The sequence below is a fragment of the Myxocyprinus asiaticus genome, chromosome 3, assembly GCF_019703515.2.
Source record: "Myxocyprinus asiaticus isolate MX2 ecotype Aquarium Trade chromosome 3, UBuf_Myxa_2, whole genome shotgun sequence".
NCBI lineage: Eukaryota > Metazoa > Chordata > Actinopteri > Cypriniformes > Catostomidae > Myxocyprinus > Myxocyprinus asiaticus.
This window is the reverse complement of record NC_059346.1, coordinates 33,317,501-33,343,232: the sequence shown is the minus strand read 5'-3', so window position 1 is coordinate 33,343,232 and position 25,732 is coordinate 33,317,501. Positions and strand designations below refer to the sequence as shown.

The 25,732-nt window shown below is 37.5% G+C and overlaps 3 protein-coding genes across 5 annotated transcripts in view; 2 read left to right on the top strand and 1 right to left on the bottom strand.

Annotated features, from left to right (window-relative positions):
- LOC127430003 (sodium channel subunit beta-4-like) overlaps positions 1-5,926 on the top strand; it is a 28,506-nt gene extending 22,580 nt beyond the window's left edge. Inside the window, exons 5-6 of one of the 2 annotated variants that reach the window (XM_051679398.1) lie at positions 134-263; positions 2,674-5,926. In XM_051679398.1, coding sequence (XP_051535358.1) covers positions 134-263; positions 2,674-2,758 — 215 coding nt within the window. In that variant the 3' untranslated portion in view covers positions 2,759-5,926. Of the gene's footprint in view, positions 1-133; positions 264-1,326; positions 1,494-2,673 lie in introns of those variants that run through there. The other variant, XM_051679407.1, reaches the window with a different exon arrangement.
- Positions 5,927-12,359: 6,433 nt separating this feature from the next.
- On the bottom strand, positions 12,360-18,862 carry LOC127420604 (transmembrane protease serine 4-like). The gene is made up of 11 exons (XM_051663031.1): positions 18,724-18,862; positions 18,439-18,591; positions 18,163-18,289; positions 17,892-18,008; positions 17,725-17,768; positions 15,998-16,160; positions 15,555-15,721; positions 13,003-13,092; positions 12,786-12,928; positions 12,555-12,704; positions 12,360-12,483 (listed from the first exon to the last, which is right to left on the bottom strand). Exons 1-11 carry the CDS (start codon positions 18,860-18,862, stop codon positions 12,472-12,474), a joined length of 1,305 nt encoding a protein of 434 aa, XP_051518991.1. The 3' UTR covers positions 12,360-12,471.
- Positions 18,863-20,722: 1,860 nt separating this feature from the next.
- LOC127427893 (transmembrane protease serine 13-like) overlaps positions 20,723-25,732 on the top strand; it is an 8,752-nt gene continuing 3,742 nt past the window's right edge. For both annotated transcript variants that reach the window (XM_051675815.1, XM_051675824.1), the window contains exons 1-6: positions 20,723-20,837; positions 23,684-23,837; positions 24,016-24,129; positions 24,465-24,590; positions 24,738-24,864; positions 24,965-25,060. In XM_051675815.1, coding sequence (XP_051531775.1) covers positions 20,823-20,837; positions 23,684-23,837; positions 24,016-24,129; positions 24,465-24,590; positions 24,738-24,864; positions 24,965-25,060 — 632 coding nt within the window. In that variant the 5' untranslated portion in view covers positions 20,723-20,822. The remainder of the gene's footprint in view (positions 20,838-23,683; positions 23,838-24,015; positions 24,130-24,464; positions 24,591-24,737; positions 24,865-24,964; positions 25,061-25,732) is intronic.

The following is a 25,732-nucleotide window of genomic DNA, read 5'->3' as shown; positions in this document are numbered from 1 at the left end:
GTAACCCATCTTATTTCTCTCCATTTCCTTTTCTGTTTCACTTTATATATATATATATATATATATATATATATATATATATATATATATATATTTTTTTTTTTTTTTGGTTGCACCTTTCTCTCTGTCTCAGTAAGGGTGGTTGATAACACACTCACCATCATCATTGCCTCCTGTGTCGGCGGTTTCATCGCTTTTTTAATGGCCTTCATGCTGCTAAAGAACTTCACTCTGTTCGTTCTCGCAAAGCTTGAGGAAAAAAAGTAAGTTAATGGAAATGTTCATTACATGCATAAATTATCATATTTTAAAGGGTTAGTTCACCCAAAAATGGGAATTCTCTCATCATTTACTCACCCTCATGCCATCCCAGATGTGTATGACTTTCTAGAATATCTCAGCTCTTTAGGTTCATACAATGCAAGTGAATGGTGATCAGGCCATTGAAGCTTCCAAAAGCACATAAAAGCAGCATAAACATAATTAATATCATCTGAAGGGATCCAGTTGGTTTTGTGTAAGAACAGACCAAAACGTAACTACTTTTTCACTGTACATCTTGCCATTGCAGTCTCTAGGCATGATCATAATTTCAAATTCGATTACACTTCCTATAGCGCCATCTAACGCACATGCGTCAAGCACTAGGACGTGTAATGGAGCTTGAAATCATGATCGTGCCTAGAGACTGTAATGGCAAGATGAAAAGTGAAAAAGGAGTTATATTTTGGTCTGTTCTCACCCAAAACAAACTGGATCATTTCAGAAGACATTGATTAAACCACTGGAGTCGTATGGATTACTTTTATGCACACTTTATCTCCTTTTTGAAAAACTTAAAAAGGCCTGATCACCATTCACTTGCATTGTATGGACCTACAGAGCTGAGATATCCTAAAACTCTTTGTTAGTATTCAGCAGAGGAAAGAAATTCATACACATCTGGGATGGAATGAGGGTGAGTAAATGATGAGAGAATTAGTTTTTTAACAAATCATTTGAATCAATGAGTCGATAACTTTCTCTTAACATAAAATATGCTCATTTGGCTCCTACTGGCATAGTTGTAATCTGCAGAAATAGTGTGGAAAAAACAAATGAGTGGGGGAAAAAATCTCTTTGGTGAATGGATTTTAACTGAGATTAATCAAAATCCCCACCATTATGTACACTGGCGGCCAAAAGTTTGGAATAATGTACAGATTTTGCTCTTATGGAAAGAAATTGGTACTTTTATTCACCAAAGTGGCATTCAGCTGATCACAATGTATAGTCAGGACATTAATAAAGTGAAAAATTACTATTACAATTTGATTTTTTTTTCAGAATTTCTTAAACTACTTCAAAGAGTCCTCATAAAAAAATCCTCCACATGCAGCAATGACAGCTTTGCAGATCCTTGGCATTCTAGCTGTCAGTTTGTCCAGATACTCAGGTGACATTTCACCCCACGCTTCCTGTAGCACTTCCCATAGATGTGGCTGTCTTGTCGGGCACTTCTCATGCACCTTACAGTCTAGCTGATCCCACAAATACTCAATAGGGTTAAGATCCATAACACTCTTTTCCAATTATTCCAATGTCTGTGTTACTTTGCCCACTTTAACCTTTTTTTTTTTTTTTTTTTTTTTTTTCCTGTTTCAAAAGTGGCTTTTTCTTTGCAATTCTTCCCATAAGGCCTGCACACCTGAGTCATCTCTCTACTGTTGTACATGAAACTGGTGTTGAGCGGGTAGAATTCAATGAAGCTGTCAGCTGAGGACATGAGGCATCTATTTCTCAAACTAGAGACTCTGATGTACTTATCCTCTTGTTTAGTTGTACATCTGACCTTCCACACCTCTTTCTGTCCTTGTTAGAGCCAGTTGTCCTTTGTCTTTGAAGACTGTAGTGTACACCTTTGTATGAAATCTTCAGTTTTTTGGCAGTTTCAAGCATTGTATAGCCTTCATTCCTCAGAACAATGATTGACTGATGAGTTTCTAGAGAAAGGTGTTTCTTTTTTTGCCATTTTTGACCTAATATTGACTTTAAGACATGCCAGTCTATTGCATACTGTGGCAACTCAAAAACAAACACAAAGACAATGTTAAGCTTCATTTAACGAACCAAATAGCTTTCAACTGTGTTTGATATAATGGAAAGTGATTTTCTAGTACCAAATTAGCAATTTAGCATAATTACTCAAGGATAAGGTGTTGGAGTGATGGCTGCTGGAAATGGGGCCTGTCTAGATTTGATCAAAAATGACTTTTTTCAAATAGTGATGGTGCTGTTTTTTACATCAGTAATGTCCTGACTATACTTTGTGATCAGTTGAATGCCACTTTGGTGAATTAAAGAACAAATTTCCTTCTGAAACAGCACAATCTGTACATTATTCCAAACATTTGGCTGCCAGTATATATGAGATGCTCTAAACTTTGGCTAATATATATAAATGTAAATATATTTATGGTTCTTCATAAATTCACAGTATGCCCACCTCTTCAGACACTACTACACCACTGGTCTACCACTATTCATTTGCCACTTGGTTTAATATTGTTATTTAATGCAATCAAAATCATAAATTTTTAATTAGCCAAAATGTATCCAACTATTTTGGGGGGCTGCTGTAGGCCTATATAATTACTCCTTCTCATTCTACTCCTTTCTTTCTGTCTTTTTCAGTAAGGAGTGCCTTGTCACCTCCTCAGGGATTGATAACACAGAGAATGGTCTGTCAGGTTCCAAAACTACACCAAAGAAAGCATGAGAGCGTGCACACAAACACATTCACACATGCACATGGAAACATGGATCAGCCATCATGTTGTGCCCTATCTGTTTATTCACATCTGTGTTTACAAATGCTATACTTACTCATTTATTTATGTTTTGTGATAAAGTGCAATGATAGCATTAAACTAAATTTAAAAATGTGTATTTCTAACATTTCTGTGGATGGTATTCAGTTCACATGATTCATTTTAATTTGATTCATTTAATTTTATTGACTCATAAACACAGATATGAATGAAAAGAAGGGGCCTCATGCATTTCTTTATATATTTGAATTTATGTATGCATTTAAATATGCACCACTCACATGCAGCCTCATGCAGTTTAGTTTATCAGCCTACACCAAACCTGTGGACTGTATTTCTTATGATCAAGATATATTTTATTTATTTTCTTCCAATAATGCTACAGACAGGGATAAACAAGCTGTTCTATTCATTTAGTTCACTGAACTGGACTGTAAAATTGTGAAGGGCCCTTGGCCTGGTGCTGGACTGAAATGGTTCAGAAATGAGAGCAGGTGAGGCAACACTTTTAAGATCAGAGCTGGTACTAGAATCCTTTTTGGGATTAAGTTTTGCAGCTCGATTTAAGTAAGTCTTGTTATGTTTTGCATAAATTTAGTCACTGCCAATTGATTTTTATTGTGATTTCTTCTGTTAATACAAATGCAGTCCTCTTTGTCAAATGGCCATAAACTTTTATTTGTGTAAAGACCTTAAAACATGGTCTCTTTTAGAAAGATCATTTGTGCAACAGTTGTAAGGTAATTTGTTGAGAGGGCATTATGTTTAACTTTTATGTATTAATGCAGTAGTTCTGGACAAAGCAAAATATTTATTTATTTATTTATTTATTTATTTATTTTTATTTTTTGTATTGGGAGAATTAGGCCTTAATGTAAAAGTTTTGAGTCCAGTTCAACAGAAACCTCATTACTATATTTGCTTGAAAATCAAACACATGTGCCTGTAAACGCTTCTGTCGCCACCTATTGGTGAGAAGGACTGAACAATGCAAAACAAGTTGCAAAAACTGAGAAAAAAAAAAAAAAAAAAAAAAATCGCTGCAAAATTGCAAAAGCCACCAAACCGTTAGTAAATACAAGCTAATGAATGATACTTGACAATCCATAGAAATCAGTGTCCCCTTAGTGAATATCCTGCATGAAGAACTGAAAATGCTGCTTAAAACAATTTCCAATGCATTATAGCATGTTAAATGGCCAGAATTCTTAGGGATTAAAGGCTGACTATAACCGTAGAGGCATTATATATAACGCTTTTTATTGGAATATTAAAACAAAATAGTCACATACTGAACATAATTAGCATCAGCTTTGAAAATGAAAATAGCTTGGTTAATTTCCATGCTAAGCAAAATATGAATACCAAAAAGAAAAATAGAAATATAAACTTAAGATGCAAACAGACATATACTTTGACCTGTAAACCATACAAATCACTCTGTGTTATGTTGAAAATGAAATATTTAAAGGCAATAAGCTCATAATCATACAATCATGATATACAATGAATCAAAGTATAACTAATATATATATATGTGATATATATATATATATATATATATATATATATATATATATATATATGTCTGTCATCATGTAAATACAGATCTTATAAAAAAATGTCTCACAGGTTTTCTAAAAAGTTAAAACATTCACTCAAAATTGTATGCAATTCAGTGGAGACCGGAGAAGGGACTGACGTCAACCAAGTCGGGTGAGGTCTGTTCCTTTAATTAAAATGGAGATTAATAAAATAAGTAAATTGCCCAAATAATCTTTTATTGAAACTACAGTACTACAGAAAGACATGAGAAAGGAGTACTCTTTTAAATGTCTGATAGCAGATTATCCCATCATATAAGAAAATGCATCTTTTATTTTAAATATAATATTTGATGACAAAATAAAATATTTTAAGGAAGTTGTAGATACAGTTTACAAATTAAGGATATTCAAACAAATCTACCCCACAAATCTTCTGATCTACCACATTTTAAAAGGCCTTCCCTGAGGTAAGCCTGATCTTACCAAATGCCAGCAAAGATTTGCAGGTATCTGGATTTTGCTTATAGAGCTCAACGCAAATTCTCGAGTTTTTGGCTATAATATGAATTGCTTATAGATTTGTTCAGTATATGGTGCACAAAAATCAGTCTACGAGAAGTTTGGTAAATCTGCATTTGGACCTGAAATACAATACAATGGATACTGTATCTAGCAGATCTTTTCTCATAACCCTCTATAATATTATCTCATACGCAATACTCTAATAATGGAGAGAAAATAACTGTGTTTGTTACATATAGAATGTTTCGTTTATTCCATTTTGGAACTGTATACTTTATTTTTTATTGAGGTGCTCTAGTTGAGGTGATTGCAATTCTGTTTGCTAAATGATCGGTAGAATGTAACCATAATGATAAGTGGGAACTCAAGAATTTAATCAAGGCTAAGTTTTAGATTTGTGAATCTAAATAATCTGTGGAAGTTAAATTTGAATTTGAATCATTTGAGCATTCTGGATAACTTCTTACATTTATTGAGACTTATAGCTTTGATGTAAAATTTCATCCTCAGTTGTTGTATTTTTTTTTATCTTGTGTCACATAGGCTGTGATGTCAGTAAAGCAATACACATTTAGAGGGCTCTTTAGCTTCATTTAACTGGAGAACTACAGTATTGAGAAGTTACATCCATAAATTTCAAAGCAATCGATATCCTACCTCTTATCAAACACTTTCAATCATTATGAACTTCCATTTCATATTTTTAAGATTTTGGAACAGTAGAGGTTTTCTCAGGTCATTTAGTGAAAGGGTTGGGTGTTCGGTTAATTTCTCAATGATCAGCATGATATTGAGCATTAGAAAATTAGGGCTTTTTAATTATATTATCCCTCTTACTGTTTGAATATTCCTTATACTGATGCACTATTTAATCAACAACATATCAGTTTCGGTTGGGTTAGCTTCTATATGTCAGGCTTGGCCATAGTCGTGGCCTAATTGTGATTGTCACACAGCACTTTAGACAACAAAATGCTCTAGAATATTGTTTAGAATTATGCAGAATGTAAAGAATTTTTGCCAGAATAAACATGATTCCCATCTTGAGCAATACGTGTCTTATGGTAACTCAAACAATGTAAATGAAAGAAGAAAAGTCACCTAGAGTGCAGATCTGCAACATTTCTCCAACCAAATCACAAGCTAATATCATATTAAGAGAGATCATAGGCATGCGCTTGATGTGATTTATGTGAATATTTGTCTGTTACTCTATCCATTGTGTTGGTATTGGATTTCCAGCTAATTTTAATCTAGTTTCTGTCTGTTATGTCAGTCACAAACATCTGTTTTAAGTAACCAACAGATCTAAAAAATTAAATCCCCATCTGGAAAAAATCAAAGTCTGTTCTTTCTCTCTCTCTCTCTCTCTCTCTCACACACACACACACACACACTTCAAATACTTCATGCATTTTTTGTAAATTGTTCTTCTTGCCTGCAAGATATAAAATGTTACAGTATCCGAGTTTGCGCACTATAATAGCAACCCGATCTCATGAAAATTCCTACATATGAGTTGGTTATTTCATAGGATTTAGTACAATTTCATCACATGCAAATGCTCAGGTGTCTTGTGTGGAAGTAAGCATGAGTTCAATGCACGAGGCATTAAGGACATGCTTAAACTCAGCAAAAGAAGAAACATCTCTTTTCCAGGACACTGTATTTTAAAGAATCTTGAAAAATCTAAACTTTACAGATCTTTATTTTAAAGGGTTTAAACAATGAACAAGCATGGAAAACAATCAACCATAAACAGTTAATGAACATGCACCTGTGGAACGGTCATTAAGACACTAACAGCTTACAGATGGTAGACAATTAAGGTCACAGTTATAAAAACTTAGGACACTAAAGAGACCTTTCTACGGACTCTGAAAAACACCAAAAGAAAGATGCCCAGGGTCCCTGCTCATCTGTGTGAACGTGCCTTAGGCATGCTGCATGGAGGCATGAGGACTGCAGATGTGGCCAGGGCAATAAATTGCAATGTTTGTACTGTGAGACGCTTAAGACGGTGCTACAGGGAGACAGGAAGGACAGCTGATCATCCTTGCAGTGGCAGACCACGTGTAAGAACACCTGCACAAGATCGGTACATCCAAATCTCACACCTGTGGGACAGGTACAGGATGGCAACAACAACTGCCCGAGTTACACCAGAAAACACAATCACTCCATCAGTGCTCAGATAGTCCACAATAGGCTGAGACAGGCTGAACTGAGGGCTTGTAGGCTTGTTGTAAGGCAGGTCCTTACCAGACATCACCGGCAACAACGTCGCCTATGGGCATGAACCCACCTTCGCTGGACCAGACAGGACTGGCAAAAAGTGCTCTTCACTGACGAGTCGCGGTTTTGTCTCACCAGGGGTGATGGTCGGACTCGCGTTTATCGAAGGAATGAGTGTTACACAGAGGCCTGTACTCTGGAGCAGGATCGATTTGGAGGTGGAGGGTCCGTCATGGTCTGGGGCGGTGTGTCACAGCATAATCGGACTGAGCTTGTTGTCATTGCAGGCAATCTCAACGCTGTGCATTATAGGCAAGACATTCTTCTCCCTCATGTGGTACCCTTCCTGCAGGCTTATCCTGACATGACCCTCCAGCATGACAATGCCACCAGCCATGCTGCTCGTTCTATGCGTGATTTCCTGCAAGAGCCCGGATCTCAATCCCATTGAGCACATCTGGGACCTGTTGGATCGGAGGGTGAGGGCTAGGGTCATTCCCCCCAGAAATGTTCGGGAACTTGCAAGTGCCTTGGTGGAAGAGTGGGGTAACATCTCACAGCAAAATCTGTTGCAGTCCATGAGGAGGAGATGCACTGCAGTACTTAATGCAGCTGGTGGCCACACCAGATACTGACTGTTACTTCTGACCCACCACCACCACACACACACACACAATTCCATTTTTTATAGTCACATGTCTGTGAAACTTGTTCAGTTTATGTCTTAGTTGTTGAATCTTTAAGTTCATACAAATATTTCACAAAACTGATGAAAATAAAAGCAGTTGAAAGTGAGGATGGTTCTTTTTTTTTGGCTTTATTATGCCCTTACCCAAACCCCTTATCTAAACCTAACCTATAAGTAGAGTGTGTAAATATGACAGAAAGTTGTGTTTGACAGAAGCAAGTAATTATCATGTATTAGATAGAAATGATGTCCAGCTACATTATTGGCTATAGTGAAAGTTGTATGAATTCATACGAGTGCAGTCATACAATATCATATGAATTAGCCAAATTTAGAAAAGTAGCAAGTATCCTTATGATTTCGCCATGAGATTGTGTAGATAATGGAGATCAAAAGTTTGGAGAACTGAATCAGGATTTGTACATTTAGATGCTTAAGAAATACTGCGGTATTCCAGGCTGTTAATGTAAGACCAAGGGGAATAAAGGCTGCCAAAAATGACCCAGGGCTCATAAAGCCAATCAAGTAGCACTGGCTTGAGCTAAGGCAGTGGTTCTCAATCCTGTTCCTGTAGGCCCCTCAACACTGCACATTTTGTAGATGTCCCTTTTCTGACACACTCAATTCAGGTCTTGGAGTCTCCACTGAGGAGCTGAATCAGGTGTTTGATTAGGGAGATATCCAAAATGTGTAGTGTTGGTAGGCCTCCAGGAACAGGGTTGAGAACCACTGGACTAAGGAGTCATTAGAGAGAAGCATTTGAGTGTGACCGTGTTAATGGTTAATTTCTTGAAAGTACCTGTAAATTAGAATTTGCGCCAATCTTGATGCATAACCTCAGTTAAAGCACAGACAGTAGACATTGTCTGACATCAGTCCTCTGTCAAACTGTAAAACACCCACATGCTATAGCACAGATGCTCCAACCTGCCCAGAATCCTTGTTCCCTTTGTTTCCTTACCCTTGTGCAACTCCGCTTACACATGTGGCTGTTGTATTTTGGCTTTGCTATATGCATCCCATAATATAATTTCATTTAAACTGACTGATCTCAGTTCATGAGACTCTAATATCAGATTACATTTTCAAATGCACGGAGTCGACAACATGGTGCCTACCACAATAAAGTTTGTCTTCAGGAGAAACACCAACAAGACTACATCTGGTAAGAAACAATTTTTACATGTTTGAGTCAAAAGATCTGATGAAACTAGACTCTAATATGCCATTTTTATTTTAGCAATTTATCACGAAACGTCATGCTGCTAAACACAATGTACACTGTGTACTTAAGCACCCCCCAATATAAATCCTATATTTACTGTGCATTGTCACTGAGAAACAATGGGTTCATCCAAAAGCTGAAAAATGTTGCTGGAGGCTTTATATGGAAATAGGATGAAAATAAGGTGTATTTTAAACTGTTCTGAGACCAGTGCAGACAGACAGCACACTAGAGGTCAAGTCATTCACTACATAGGGAGCATCCTATAGCTCTTTGCAGCTAAGTGCATTCACTCCTAAAATCCAATCAAAAGTTCAGTTTCAGGCTGCAGATGATGTTTGGACCACTCAGCATTTTTAGCAGACATGGGACAGTGGTAATCAGTAAAACATTCAGAAATATAATTTTAACATGGTTGGTGGTGATTGGATGATGCTGGCCATTACTTTGAATCAGACATTTCTGATGTAATGTCTGAATAACCAACACGCCTGAAAACAGTTTACTTTAGAATTTTTTTTTCTTTCTGTGGCTTGTGCTGCAACTAACGAATATTCGACTATTCAGACGATTATTGCGATGATTAATCATTAGCACTTAACAGATATTCAGCTTGTGCCTTGACTTAAAGGTTGTATTAAACGTGCTTACCAACAATAAGTCTTTTTTAGAGGTATTTTTTTTTTTAAATGACAATTCAATGAAAAAAAAAATCCTTGATACATTTACTTGAAACAACATATTTAGACTTGCTTTCAGAGAATATTCTCTGAAAGCAAGTCTAAATGTATTACATTGCTTCAGGTAAATGTATCTTGTTTTAAGGATTTTGATATTTTAAAATTTAAATATTTAATATTAGGCTATATTCAACATTCTCAGAGAACCAATTTTTCTCCTGCAGTATAGGCCCTAGCTCTAAAGTAATTGTACATTGTTTTAAGAGTTTTATTTATTGGAAAATAAGCCAAAGCAACAAATCAAAAAAATAAATAAATAAATAAATTTAGCTGCACTATTTTATGGGCAAAGACCATCCTCTTGTTTACTTCGATCCATCTGCAGGTGCATCTCAATAAATTAGAATGTCGTGGAAAAGTTCATTTATTTCAGTAATTCAACTCAAATTGTGAAACTCATATTAAATAAATTCAATGCACACAGACTGAAGTAGTTTAAGTCTTTGGTTCTTTTAATTGTGATGATTTTGGCTCACATTTAAAAACCCACCAATTCACTATCTCAAAAAATTAGAATACATCATAAGACCAATAAAAAAAAAACATTTTTAGTGAATTGTTGGCCTTCTGGAAAGTATGCCCATTTACTGTACATGTACTCAATACTTGGTAGGGGCTCCTTTTGCTTTAATTACTGCCTCAATTCGGCGTGGCATGGAGGTGATCAGTTAGTGGCACTGCTGAGGCGGTATGGAAGCCCAGGTTTCTTTGACAGTGGCCTTCAGCTCATCCGCATTTTTTTGGTCTCTTGTTTCTCATTTTCCACTTGACAATACCCCATAGATTCTCTACGGGGTTCAGGTCTGGCGAGTTTGCTGGCCAGTCAAGCACACCAACACCATGGTCATTTAACCAACTTTTGGTGCTTTTGGCAGTGTGGGCAGGTGCCAAATCCTGCTGGAAAATGAAATCAGCATCTTTAAAAAGCTGGTCAGCAGAAGGAAGCATGAAGTGCTCCAAAATTTCTTGGTAAACGGGTGCAGTGACTTTGGTTTTCAAAAAACACAATGGACCAACACCAGCAGATGACATTGCACCCCAAATCATCACAGGCTGTGGACACATAACACTGAACTTCAAGCAACTTGGGCTATGAGCTTCTCCACCCTTCCTCCAGACTCTAGGACCTTGGTTTCCAAATGACATACAAAACTTGCTCTCATCTGAGAAGAGGACTTTGGACCACTGGGCAACAGTCCAGTTTTTCTCCTCCTTAGCCCAGGTAAGACGCCTCTGACCTTGTCTGTGGTTCAGGAGTGGCTTAACAAGAGGAATATGACAACTGTAGCCAAATTCCTTGACACGTCTGTGTGTGGTGGCTCTTGATGCCTTGACCCCAGCCTCAGTCCATTCCTTGTGAAGTTCACCCAAATTCTTGAATCGATTTTGCTTGACAATCCTCATAAGGCTGCGGTTCTCTCGGTTGGTTGTGCATCTTTTTCTTCCACACTTTTTCCTTCCACTCAACTTTCTGTTAACATGCTTGGATACAGCACTCTGTGAACAGCCAGCTTCTTTGGCAATGAATGTTTGTGGCTTACCCTCCTTGTGAAGGGTGTCAATGATTGTCTTCTGGACAACTGTCAGATCAGCAGTCTTCCCCATGATTGTGTAGCTTAGTGAACCAAACTGAGAGACCATTTTGAAGGCTCAGGAAACCTTTGCAGGTGTTTTGAGTTGATTAGCTGATTGGCATGTCACCATATTCTAATTTGTTGAGTGAATTGGCGGGTTTTTGTTAAATGTGAGCCAAAATCACCACAAAAGAACCAAAGACTTAAACTACTTCAGTCTGTGTGCATTGAATTTAATACACGAGTTTCACAATTTGAGTTGAATTACTGAAATAAATGAACTTTTCCATGACATTCTAATTTGAGATGCACCTGTATAACTCACAAAAAACAAATTCTTAAGAGCAGCACATCACCGATTTCCTTCAGGATAACACATTTTGATTCAATATGTCGCAAGCCAGTGTGCATCGGCTGGGTGGAGTTTCAATCTTTCCCCATTAGATCGGGTCACAACGCGACTGGTAGAGAGGCGCTGACCGCACAGAGAAAAGCCTGTTTTGGAGGTTGTACTTATTTACATGACCTGCTTCCTTATTATTTGAACTTTATTAAAGGATGCATTAAAGATAACTCCTCTGCGTTATCTTTAAAAGATGCTCTGCTTATTGGTCTATGCTTAGGTGCTACTAGTTACAAATCAAATAGAGAAAAGGAAAATGCACACAGCGTTCACACTCGGTTCTCAGGAGGTTAAGCCAGTCTGCAGGCCTGTTATTCCCCATGGGACTGGACAGTCGTGCATATTTCTTTTATAAGCAGCTAATAAAATGTTTGATTTCTGGATTGGTAAATGCATTAAGAGTTTTATTACTTTATTTTTGGTCCTCTACATGCTTTTGTATAGAAAGAAATTTAAAACATTTATTTATAACTATAGAAGGTTGACAGTGAAAGTAACAACAGGCTAACTGAATTTAAACTAATAAATAAACAGGACTAAAAAGCACAACGTTTTGACAATACCTCAGTCAAACCGAACAGCAAAATGAATTATAAAATTGATACAAAAGACTTTTCTTGGACAGTGCAATTGCTGCATCAAGACTAGGTGCAAGAACATGGAGGTTTGGTTGCGTATCCTCCAGTGAGTCTCAAGAGCAGGCAGTGATGTGTCCGTGCTTTCATTCTCATGGGTGCATCTAAAATGTATCAAATCAATATTACTTCATTTCTTAATTTTTTTTACATATGTACAACAAATAGAACACACCTCCATTACAGTGTAGATCCAGTTGAGAAGTTGACTGACATCAGTGTAAACTCCAGGTTTTCCCTCACGTGCACATCCCACTCCCCAACTCACTATGCCCAATAATTGCCAGCGAGATGATAGGTACACAAGTGGACCACCACTGTCTCCCTAAAAGACAGAGAACACAACAAGTATACACACAAAAAGGGTAGCCTATCCTACACAATACAATTAAAAATTTTTAGATACCTGACACGCATCAACATTTCCTTCAAGGAATCCAGCACAAAGCATTCTAGGAGTAATGAGCGAACCATAAACGGAGGGCTTGGAACACTCTGATCGGTCAATGAGTGGTACTGAAGCTTTCTGCAATACTAAGGGTAACTCACCTGTGAAAGAGGGAGAATGAGGCAGAAGAAAAAGTGGATTGCTAATTTGTAAGGTAGGCAACATTCCTCCTTACCCTTCTCCTTTAACAAGCCCCATCCAGTCACCACAAGCATCTCTTTCACAGACAGCTGGTGTGGGGGCAAACAAACTGGCAAGATTGATTCTGAGTGTAGAAAATGGAAGATATAGACAATGCCGTTGAATTGCAACTTTTTAAAAATCAACCACAGATTCCATTAACAATACTTCCACAGAGTGCTAGAGTAATAACACTAGGTCTTTCAAAGTGAAAGTAAAAATTACAACCAAAAACTACTTTAAATGCTGGAGAAAATCAAAGGATCAGTTTCGCATACAAATATAAATGCTCATTAATAGCTCTGACTAATCAATGAGGCATCTCTTGCTATAAAAAGTTGCTCTTTGCTAACCAAAATGGAGTTTCATAAAGTATCTTTAACACTAACCCTTCAGAAACCTTTCTGGTTGACCAGTGACCAAAAGCACACAACCCGTTCTCACTCCCAAGGCGTCAAAGTCTGACGCTTGTGCAATGCAAGAGCCCTGCGCGTCAATCAGCAGACGCCAAAAGCGCCCTCTGGCATCAGTTTTACCAGCAAGTGCGTTCTTTTTCAACGAGAAACTTTTGACATCAATTGACTGACGCGATGGGCATTCGAATTTTAGCATTATTTAATTATGTTGGGGTACAATTGTCATCGTGAAATGTTAGGTATGATTTATTTCATTATAATAAATCATTTGAAATCAGCAACATTTCTTCGCAGTGGTTAATATTGAATCTGTTGTTTATCCATCTATTTAATATGTCTGTACACGTCCTGCACTGCTGAAGTGACCCGTTTCATTCCGGGTGTATTCCGAACCGATCGCGGTCACCCGGCTTCCACCGTAACACATCCTGCACAAGTTATAACATTCGAAATTTATTTTGCGTTATGACACGGGTTTGACGTCAGAGACGGTGATTATGCCATTCGTCTTGTGACGATTACAACGACCTCAAGTTCGGATGTACATGTGAGTTTAAAAAAAAAAAAATAGGAGACGTGCCGGTAGAATCAGGATACCTTCACAGAGGGGGAATATTTTTACCAATTAAAACTCAATGTCATTTGGTTTGGAATAATTATTATAGTGCATTTTTATAAATAAATGATCGTGACTGTAGCTACTTTATCGGCTTGTTGCGTCTCTTCTATTGTTGACAACTGGTTGAGTTTAGGCATAAGTGTGCGGTTGGGCGCTTAAAATATACATTACACTATAGATATCAAGTGTCTTTCATGTTTTATATGGTTGATTACACTATGTAACAATTTTTGTTCCTGGGTAGTAAGTGTTTTCATAATTGCTTATGCCTCAGAAGAATAGAAAATGACTTATTCCCCACAAACTTTGCTTTTGTGACCAGGACGGTGATATTTTGAAATTTACCCATTTCCAGAGAGAAAACGGGTGAATATGTCTTTTCGTTCACAAAGTCAGGAAATAAATAATAATAATAATAAATAATAATAATATGAATCCAAATTCCTTTATCTGTGGTCTGACGAAGACACCGGCTTCGACCTTTGCCTCAGACAGCTTATTACTCCTTATCTAGAGCTCTGACAAATTGTTTCATAAGGCCCAATTTGATGTGTAGTGGTGTCATCAGCACCTTCCAGGGGTCCACCAGTGGCTCCCACTTGACGTTGTTCCTCCCCACAGAGAACTCGGTCCGCCGTGGCCAGGTCCCGCCTGTGGTAGTGCGCCTTGGTGTCCCTGCTGTCCCAAAGGCAGGGGTAACTTGGTAAAACCGCCTTGGAGACCCATCAGGAATGCCACCATTTTGAAGTCTCCAATGACCTCCCTCATACTTCAAGGCATCCAGCAAGGTCTTAATGCTGATGTAATCCTCTTTGAGGTGCACCGAATGAGCCAGGGGAAGAGACGGGTACTTGTTACCATTATGGACCAGCACGGCTTTGAATATTACTTTAGTATAAATACATGTTAATTTGGATTAATTTTCTTTTCTGACTTGTGAAGAGACAAATTCACCCGTTTTCTCTTTGGAAATAGGTAAATTTCAAAATATCACTGTCCTGGTCACAAAAGCAAAGTTCGTTGGGAATAATAGCCGTTTTCTATACTTTTGAGGCATAAGCAATTAGGAAATAGCACTTACTACCAGGAATATAAAAATAATAAATTTGTTACACAGTGTTATCAGTTAGGTTTAGAAATGGGCTTATTACATAAGTATTATAAAACATTGAGGTTAAGCACACAATAATATTCAATGTTTGATAATTGACGACAAATTTCTCGTCGAAAACAATGGGGTTTCTCACTGCGTCAATGAGAGGACGCCAGGGGGCACCTTTGGTGTCATCACGCAGACGGTTTCTGCACAAGCTTGAGTGAGAATGGATTGAAGCACAACATACTGGTCTTTCCAGCAAGGGAAAATAAACAGCCCAAATGAAAGACTTGACTGATGATTGTACAGATGCTTGACTGAGACTCAAACAACTTTGTCCCCCCCCCCCCAATATAGTACTTCTCACTTCAAATTTGTAATAAAGTGTACTTCATAAGAATGGATAGATGAAGTACCTCCGATTGTGACAGGCCAGGTGAGTTTTAGCATTGCGATGTCGAAGTCAGTACTCAAGTGGCTGTAGTCCTTGTGGACAACAATCATCTCTACAGTGACACCCTTGGATGTCCCCAGTTGGGTCTGTCCCAACACTACAGTCCATCGACTCAACTCTCGTGTTCGGCTGAGAGTTTGTACAAGTGAGGAAAAACAAAGCAAGTTATCATGCCTACATAAAAACATCCACAGTCTAAGTTTAATAAAAAGTTTCATTATTGTAAAGTAGAATTTTATAGGCAATTGGATTCATTTTTTTCCCCAAATAAGACATTTCACCAGGCATCAGAGTGGATTAAAAATGAATCCCTCCGATGACTGGTGAAACAAAATAATCTAATAGTAAAATTGCTTTTGATTAAAATTCTACCAGACACATGTAATGTTAATGTATGTGACTCACCCTGTGAAACAGTGAGCTGCTGATATGATCCAGTTTGTGGACAGCAATGCTCCTCCACACAAATGCTGGTGGTTCCATTGTAGACTAACCTGCCATGGCCAATGTTGTATTTCTGTGTCCACCCCACCAACAATACGGTCCTCTCCCAATACCTCCCCACAGTCTGCAAAAGAACAGCAACAAATTGATCTTCATCCACCATGTTCTCTTTTTTTTTGTCTTCAGGGATTATTTGACAATTCAGTATTGGCTCACTTCATTCACCTCCTTGAACATCATTATATACACTTGTTCTAAAGTCACCAAATTGGACACTGGATGTTTTTCCTCTATCAATTAATGTACATCCTGTCTGTCCTTTGTCTTTAAACAATACTGTGGGTCACAGTAGAGACAATACATTACAGAAAATAGTTAACTATAGTCTAGCGGATTTAGACATGGGTGACGTGCCGTTGCCCAGGGCGGCATCTTGCGGGGGGCAGCACGAGACACCCACACAGCCCCCACCCCCCTGGTCAACAACTCTGGGGGTGTGGTGAAGCGGGTTTCGCCCAAGGCACCATACAAGCTAGAACCGCCACTGACTATAGTAGCTAGTTTATCATTTAGGCCATGTTCACACATACACCTCTCAAAACACACTAAAATGGCATTTTTCCATCAAAAGAGCGTTTCGAAAACACTTACCGCATACAGTACCTTAAATGACGATGGATGGCTTTGTTCATTCAATATACGTTTCCCAGCTAACACACTTGTTACTAACCGTTAACATTACACCCTAACTACGAAGCATTTCAAAGGATTTGTTGATTGTGCCTCACCAGCAGGCTAGCTTTTAACAGATTAGCTTTTAGTCTGATTTCAACATTGATAAAATGGCTGCTACCTTTCCTAGCAGACTTGTTTGCCATTATGCAGACAGGAGTTTGTCTGATTGTTTAAAAATTTGAAGAGCCTCGACTTCTATCAACTGCAGGATGTAGCTTGTGAGAATCAGCAGCAAGTTACTCCAACTTGAATGGTATAGAGAGGTTAAAGTTGAGGTCCAAAAACCTGGTAGAAAATTCATGAGTCACTGGTTCTCTCTGGATTTTCCTATACCAGTTTTTCCATTTTTGAAATAGGTCAGTTGTAAACAGATACTTCATTTTGCATCCAGACGTTTTGTTCTAGAACAGAAATTACACACAGTAATGTCAAACATAAATTGAAGCCACGGTTGCTAAATAAGGATTACAATGTTTTTCCATTTCATCAGGCACATCCACTTACATGCTTGTGGTTTTTGTAGCCCATTAGCAACATACATTTATTTTTTAAACATGACAGCTTCAAAATTCAAGATGGAGACTGCATGTAACTTTCCAGTTTAAAAAAAAAAAGGTCCCAGTATCTTCAAGAAACAGACCTTATTTTTTCTAATAAACCCAAAACTGGCATTCTAAAAACCAATGGGAAAACCCAGAGGGAACCAATGGTGAATTAGCCTTCAGAGTTTGCCTATGAATTGAAGTCACAGCTGAACAGCTCTAGCATCAGGTGTGGCTCTGGACAAGTCTGCCCCCCAATTTACTTTCGCCCCACCCCACCATGACGGTCTCTTGGTGCGCCATACAAATTATAGCAGGAGCCAGGATTGTCTAGCATATTTGAATATTACCAGGATCATTATTTCCCCTCACACAAGAAAATCACACACACTCACATCCAAACATTCTTACCCGAGCAGGACAAAGACACCACTGCGCCAGAGAAACATTTATCACTGGTGAGAGAGAGAGCGCACATCATAATTTCCATATGTAAATCACATCATGTGATAATAGTTGTGGAAAATATCACGAAAGACCTCATATCATAGTGCAGAGCACTTAGTTGTGCTGCTCACCTGGCAGTAAGGAAACTCTGGATGTCAGTGTGTGTTGAGTCAGTGCTGACTGTAGAATATGCATTCTGAAGGCTTGAGAGTAAACCCTTCACTGGGATTCTTGTACTTCGTGGACTCCTGTAATGTAAAATACTTAATACCTAGAGCACCGATTCATATATTATTCATCAGGAAGGTTCTCCTAACGATATTAATATTACAAAATGTCATTTGTGTGGTTTCACAACATTTACTGGACATTGCTTATTAAGTGCCCTCTGTGTGTACTAACAGTGTATAGCCCAGTTGTTGACAGGTTAACCGTGTGTGCTTTGTTCTCCAGTTATCAGCACACACTGTTCTCCATCCACACTCATTAATGAACACCTGCAGAACCAGTCTGTCCCCCACCAGCCTCACTACAGCAAGAAAAAAAAAAGTAAAACATATAGATGATTCATGTTTTCCTACAAATGCAGCTTTAATAAGCTTAAAGCAAAAGGTAACACAGAGAGAAAAAAAAAAAAAAGAAAGACTCATAGGTGGGGTTAGAATGAATTGTATTTACCTGGATATGTGTCATTGGTCCGCAGTTTGGATACGCAGATGGTCTCGTCCTCACCACCTGCACAATCAGTCATCCCATCACATACCTTCTCTATTGGAACAAACTTCAGAGAGCCAGAGCAGAAGAAAAACTTGGTATTTACCATCCTAACGGCTGGAGGAGTGCACAAAGAACGAGAGTCAGATGTTTGTTTTTTGCATGGCAGTTTTATAATTTCATGGTCATAGTGATATAAAGATTGTTGTATAGTGATATTACAAGCCAAGACCAGCAACAGACTCTTACTGAAGTATAACCCCACTATCAAGGTTGCCAGTATGACAATCACACAGCACACAGTGATAATAGTCAATCTCATGCGTGCTCTGCTCTCCACCGTCTGCAGTGTGCTTAACTCTCGCCTTCGTCTCAGCTTCAGAGCCATGAGAAACTGGAAGATGATGGATTGAAAGTTAACAGGTTCTCTTCCAATATCACCAAGTCAAAGTGTGTTGTCCTTTCCTTCCTCTAACTGTGTGTGAAACTATGTTATATTAACAACTTTCTTTGTCTGAGTGTATTATGAATGTGTTCGTGTGTGTATTTAGGCAGGTGGTGGTCTCCTACAATTCTAACAACTAAACCGCACTCAGCTCCCAATCATAAGATTGTGACTAATAGTTCACCAGAAACCATCAGTAATTAGGGACTGCCTGTCTGCCTGCCTGAGTAATCACCTTCAATCAGCTGAACTGCATTGACTAATCAGTTGAAGACAGATTTGATCAGACTTTGATTTCAATCTAGATCTAAATCTAGTTATATTGATTTCAGATTATTGAATAAAATGGAATTTCAAAATGATTTTAAAATCAGTGTGATTTTAATACCTTTAAACTACTACAGCAGAGATTACATTTGGCTGAAAGGTGTTGCATTTTGTTGCTCATCTACAGTGTATGTGACACACCTTACAGAATAAAAGTTCTTTCATGTACTGGTACTGACTGAAACATTAAAATATGACAGACACCTGCAATTGAGTCATATTTGACAGTTCTATTAGAAATAAACACTATTTAAAGATGTGATTGTGTGTGTGTGTGTGTGTATGTGTGTATGTGTAGGTGTGTCCAATATTCTTTTGTTCTTACTCAGCTCTGTGATTACACTGTACTTTTAGTTTTCTTAGGTCACATCCACGCTAATCTGTTTGAAAAAATTTGAAAACTCAGTTTCAGTTTTTTAGCATCGTTATTTCTCAAAGTATGTGGTAAATGTAGTGTTTTCGAAAGTCTTCGTTTTTGGAGGAAAACGCCCTTTTAGTGTGGACGAGAGGTGAAATGAATACGTTTTCAAACAAAAACAGATTAGTGTGGACGTGGCCTTAAAAAGATAGTTCACCCAAAAATGGAAATTGTGTCATCACGAAATTTAGAACAATGATTTTTATGTTCCAAACTTGTATAACTTTCTTTCCCTTGTGGAATACAAAATACGATGTTGGGCAAAGGGTAGAATGTTACCTCAGTCACCATCAACTTTCTTTGCATCTTTTTTCCATACAATCAAAGTAAATAGTGTCCAAGGCTATTATTCTGCCTAACATCTCCTTTTGTGTTGGTTTGAAACAACATGATGGTGAGTAAATGATGCAGAATTTTCATCTCTAATAATATATTTAATATTCTGGTGATTTTGGCTTTATTCTGGTATACTGCCTGCCTGTGTGGGTATTGTGTGAAATATAATCTTTGTGTAAGCATGTTTGTGATAGTGGTATGTATGCTTGTATAATGGAGAAAACCAATCTGATGGCATCAACACACTCAATTAAGTATCCTGTATGATGAAAGCAATTCATGTAAATTTATGTTCTCTATGTGCGTATGTGCATTACAGTGTTTCTATGGATATGTTGTTAAGAGACTCTTTATGAAAGAGGTTGCTGATAAACCAGTTGAACAGGATAGAGCGATAAAAAGAAGCGAGGATTACCAGGGATGGATTACTGACCGGGCCATTGGGGCCAGTGCCCAGGGGCCCTTGACTACCAGGGGCCCTTGACTGCCCGGGGGGCCCTGGGCTTTAAGGTTGCACGATCCAGTTTGGCGATCCCCCTGCTCGAAAACCCATCAACAATGAAAACGAACCCCAAAACAACATTTGGGCATGAAAACTAACTTTTGGGCCAGTTGCTATGTAATAAAATGGTGGGAGGGGAGGGGGGCCCTTGGAGATAATTGACACTGGGGCCTTTGCAAGTCATAATCCATCCCTGAGTTTTACCTGCTCTAATGATGTAATGGTTCCACTGTACCACTAACAAGTGCATGCCAGAGCACAAACACTAAGCTGAGGTACAGGCAGAATCTACCCGATCTCTTTAAACGGAATACTCACCTATGGAGTACAGACAGGTATGAACACTTTAAGACATAATAGGCAGCAAAATATTCAAGTATTGAGGAGTCATAGAAATGAACATTAAATTGTGTTTAAAGTGTGTGATTACTTATTTTTGTGGACAATTAGTTCATTTGTACAGCAAAAGAATTGTAGTTTTGTTATTTTGTTTTATGTTAAGTTACTTGAATGTGAAGTGAAAAGTACTACAATTGTATTAGTACTGTACCACATTCCAATTTTCGCAATGTTTTTCTATTTGTGGCCAGCTTGTATGTATCACTACAGGTGTTGTTTCCAATTTGGCACTTGGATTAGTTGACTTAGCTACCTTCTTCAGATGTATATACAGTGTAATTTGTGTTGTATAGTAATCATCTGTTAAGGACATAAATGCAACATGTTTATAGTAACAGAAATATAACATTGTGAGTGATTCGCTGCGTAGATTCGAATATAAATAAGTTTTTAACTCATAGAGCAAACAAGAAAGTGTATGGTTTTAATATTGAAAATAGTAAAACAATCGAACAATGTTCCTATGTGTGTAATGCAAGTAATTAGCCTTTTTTCTGCCAAGATTATCTGCGCTGGGTCCTGACTGCTCAGGGAGTGGTTCTGTTGCCATATCAATATATATTACCCTGCTGCGCTTTCCAGCTGTGTGTGTGTGTGTGTACACATTTCTTCAAACACACTTCCAGTCAGTAGGCCTACTAGATATTTGAATAAATAAAATTAACAGTAAGCTACATATGGAAAGTAACTTAGGTTTCATTTGACTGTCATGTAATTTATAATGAACTATACGGCTAATGTTCTATCACAAAAACTTCTGGTAATGGCGGCATCTTGTGGTGAGAGGATGGCAATATAATTGACCTTATTCACAGTAGCGCCATATTTTAATTTGACGGTGACGAAAAAGAGGCTTTCCAAAATCATTTTAATAGAAAACTAACTCTATAAAGCAGTTGTGAAAATTAGATGTGATCTAGGAACACAAATAATACTGCTTTATACAGTGCATGCATGCCATTGAAGAGACTGTAAGTCTATTTCTCGCAGTCTCATTTTCATACCTGTCACAAATTAAATACGGCACTACTAGGAATAAGGCCTATATCCAGAACAAAGAAGATGGAGAGAAAATAAACATTGCATGATACTCTCTAGACTTTAAAGGAATATTTCGGGTTCAATTGGATAGCATTTGTGGCATAATGTCGATTTCCACAAAAATCATTTAGACTCGTCACTCAAAAATCAAGTTTTCAGTGTGACACAGTTTTTGGAGGGTTTAAAGGCAGAAATGTGAAGCTTATAATTTTAGAAAAGCACTTAAATTCATTCTTCTGTTAAAACTCATGTATTATTTGAGCTGTAAAGTTGTTTAAATCGTAATTTTTTCAGTCGTTTTAGGGTTTTAGTGTTTGTTGACATTACATCGTCATCAGGGGTGTGTTTACGATTTCTGAGGCCCCAGGCAACTGACCAACCCGGGGCCCCAATTTAGAAAATGTTGGCTTCAATAATTACATAAAATTGATTTTAAAATCATAATTTTAAATTAATCCTATCAGCCATTGTAGCCAGATGCATTCAAAATGTTTAATAAAATAAAAATCTAGTTAAAGAGAATACATGTTTTCCAGTTTTTCCACAATACAGTGATTAAAAAAATAAGAATAAAAATGCAATACATATATTATTTTACAAAGTATAGTTTTTTTTTTTTTTTTTTTTTTTTTCATGAACAGGGTGTGCAAAACCTACTACTTCACTCACTAACATTTTGGAATTCAGTTGTTATTTATTATTATTATAACCCAACAATTATTCATTGTTGTCCAGTTTTTCATTATAATACAGTATGATACAGTATCATTATTATTACTTTGAGGATTTGTTGTATACAGTAGTATTATATTTCTGTCTTATTTTACTTTCACCTGGAGCTTATATTCTAATGCTGCAGTGTATTGTTCATCATGTTGCAAAAGCCTGTATTTTATGTAAGCATACATGCAACATTCATAACAGTAACAGTAAACATACAAGGCATGGTGGCCCCTCAGCACAATAGAGCAGAAGGAAAAAAAAACATTGCCATTTATCAAGCGCTGAAAATTTGCTTGGTGCAGAATAATCTGGAATAATGTTAAACATTGTAACAGTCACCTCTTTGCAACCTGAACGTTAAATCTTTGTGACACCTGCGCTAAAAACAATCTAGACACAGCACAACGAATGAAACAGAACGCAGGTGTTTCGAGATGCGTTTTTGAAACCTGAAGTTATTTTTAACTTGACACAGTGTCTAAAAATGTGCCGGTCCTGCGTGAGACTGAAGAAATAGCGTCCAGATGGACGTTCGTTCAGTGCGTGTTTACAAAGGAAAACAATGGAAAAACAGAGCAGACGCACGCAAAAACGCGTAAGTGAGTGAGAGCGCTTGCGCGAAACAAGTTAGGAAGGACTGTATTTTTTTTTTCATAAATTACAAACCCGAACATACATTTTTGTGGTAATTAATATTATGCCACAAATGCTGTCGATTGAGCTTAACTTGTACTAAACCCGGAATATTCCTTTAATGTTATGCTTCAAAAGAATGAAACTCAGCTAGATGAATAAATAGGCTACTCTAAAAATTACTTTGAATGTTTGAAGAAAAGCAGCCCCACCGCATACAGCAGAGGCCTTGACTGCGAGACATTTTACAAATGTACTCCGGCTGGCAGTAAAATTATGAGATTGTCCATTTAATTTCATATGACTGAAAAGGGTGTTTATAGATCTATGACAAGTATATTATTGGCTTCCTTGTAAAAACCTTGCATTTATTTTGTAAATACAGACTGATGCTCCTCCCTCGTATGACTCCGTGATGAATCAGAACACGTCTCCACCTTCATATCCGAGTCTTCAGGTGTTGTCGGCTACCCAAATCCAACCATACTATATACCTCAGCCAACCCCACAAATACCTGCTCCGTGTGTAGTTGAGACAAGTACTGCTGCTCAGTAACATACATGTAACCTATACATATATTAAAAACATATATGTTTTTTATATGTCTAAAAAACATAAGGTCATTAAATAGAAACTGAGCAATTAAACTTCTGTATCAATTTAATTTAGTGTAATTTATTGTAGTGTCAATAGCCACTGTTGTTTCCTTTCTGTAGTCTCAACACAGAGAAGGCATGTTCTCTCGTACAAGAGCAAAAGGTGTTGCTATGGAGGGTCAGGTGGTTCTGCTTTTGTGGTAGTGCTGCTTATAATTGCAGTTGGGCTGGGAGGTGAGTATATATTTCATTGTATGAAAATATTCACACCTGTGCTGTCCTGTCCCCATTACTGTTTACTTTTAAATAATAAATAATTTGGGCTCTGAAGAAATATGCATTATTTTTCACATAAAAAGTCAATTTCAAATTAAACATATGGCACAGAATATAGTTTGGCTCATTATCACATCTATAAGTGCTGATTATGAATTAGCCAAGCTTACAAAACATTCTGATTAGTACCCAAGTTTCATCTTGATTGAAATCTGCAATTTGCAAATGGCAAACCTCCAGAAGAGTAACTTTTCACACGTGCACTTGTAATTTCATTTTTAACTTCTTCACAGTGCATTATGGGTCATCACTGTGGACTCTCTCAGGCAAAGATAAGGAAACAGACATATGCACCCCCTCATCGGTCAACTGTGATGGCAAGAGAGACTGCTCTCGAGGCAGTGATGAATCTCGCTGTGGTCAGTGTCAACCACATTACAATTACTGTACATGTCAACAATGAAGTGACTTTTTTTACTTTTAAGAAGTATCTTCTCATTTCCTTGGGTTTTGGTCACTATTATGAAGATTTACAATAATATGCCTTTAAACGTTTCTTCCTATAGTGCGGTTTGGAACAGCAAATGAATTGCAGGTCATGACCTCTAAGGCTGGGAGCTTCCTTCCTGTCTGTGCACAGGGCTGGAGTAAAAGCATAGCTGACCAAACCTGCCAACAGCTTGGTTTCAGACAGTGTGTACACACACACACACACACACACACACACACACACACACACACACACACACTACACAAATTATTACATGCGTGTTTCTGTTTGTGTGCTTCACAGGAGTTATGCTGTAGATGTCTTGCAAAGCAGCTCATCCGCCTTTCAAAGCTTGAACAGTCGGTTTTCAAACACTATCCAAGGAAGCGTTAATATCAGGTATGAGTTGGTAGAATCCAGAACATTTTATAATTTGATGCTGAAATAACAGCAACAACAGAAGTCTAGCTCAAAGCACAAAAAAACTGAGAACAAAAAAAAATCCAACATAAAGCAGATGATGTTATAGTAATCAATGGAACAATAATCAGTACTAATAAAACACTAATTTGGATTTACCACTGTATGACAGTAGTAAACTGTAGCTTTTCTAAAATATCATTTTTAATAATACATTATTATATAAATATAATTATGTAATTACTTAATAGCTCCTTCTGATCTTCTGATTTTCCCAAAGATAGAAACTTCAACCATCAACTGTACTGAATGGCAAATATTAGTCTGCTATTAATGGGATAGTTCACCCAAAAATGGAAATTCTCTTATCATTGACACCCTTATGCCATCTAAGATGTGTATGACTTTCAGAACATAAACGAAGATTTTTAGAAGAATATCTCAGCTCTGTAGATCCATACAATGCAAGTGAATGGTGATCAGGCATTTCAAGCTCCAAAAAGGAGATAAAGTCGCCAGAGAAGTAATTCATAAGACTCCAATTGTTAAATCAATGTCTTCTGAAGCGATCCAGTTGGTTTTGGGTGAGAACAGACCAAAATGTAACTCCTTTTTCACTGTACATCTCGCAGTCTCTAGGCGCAATCATGA

What these genes read in the sequence shown, in the direction of transcription:
- LOC127420604 (XM_051663031.1), bottom strand. Translation starts at nt 18,862, where the DNA reads ATGGCTCTGAAGCTGAGACGAAGGCGAGAGTTAAGCACACTGCAGACG. An exon ending in CTGGCCTGTCACAATCGGAG is followed by an intron (nt 13,093 to 15,554) that starts GTACTTCATCTA and finishes TTCTACACTCAG; the next exon opens with AATCAATCTTGCCAGTTTGT. An exon ending in GAAATGTTGATGCGTGTCAG is followed by an intron (nt 12,705 to 12,785) that starts GTATCTAAAAAT and finishes TCTGTCTTTTAG; the next exon opens with GGAGACAGTGGTGGTCCACT.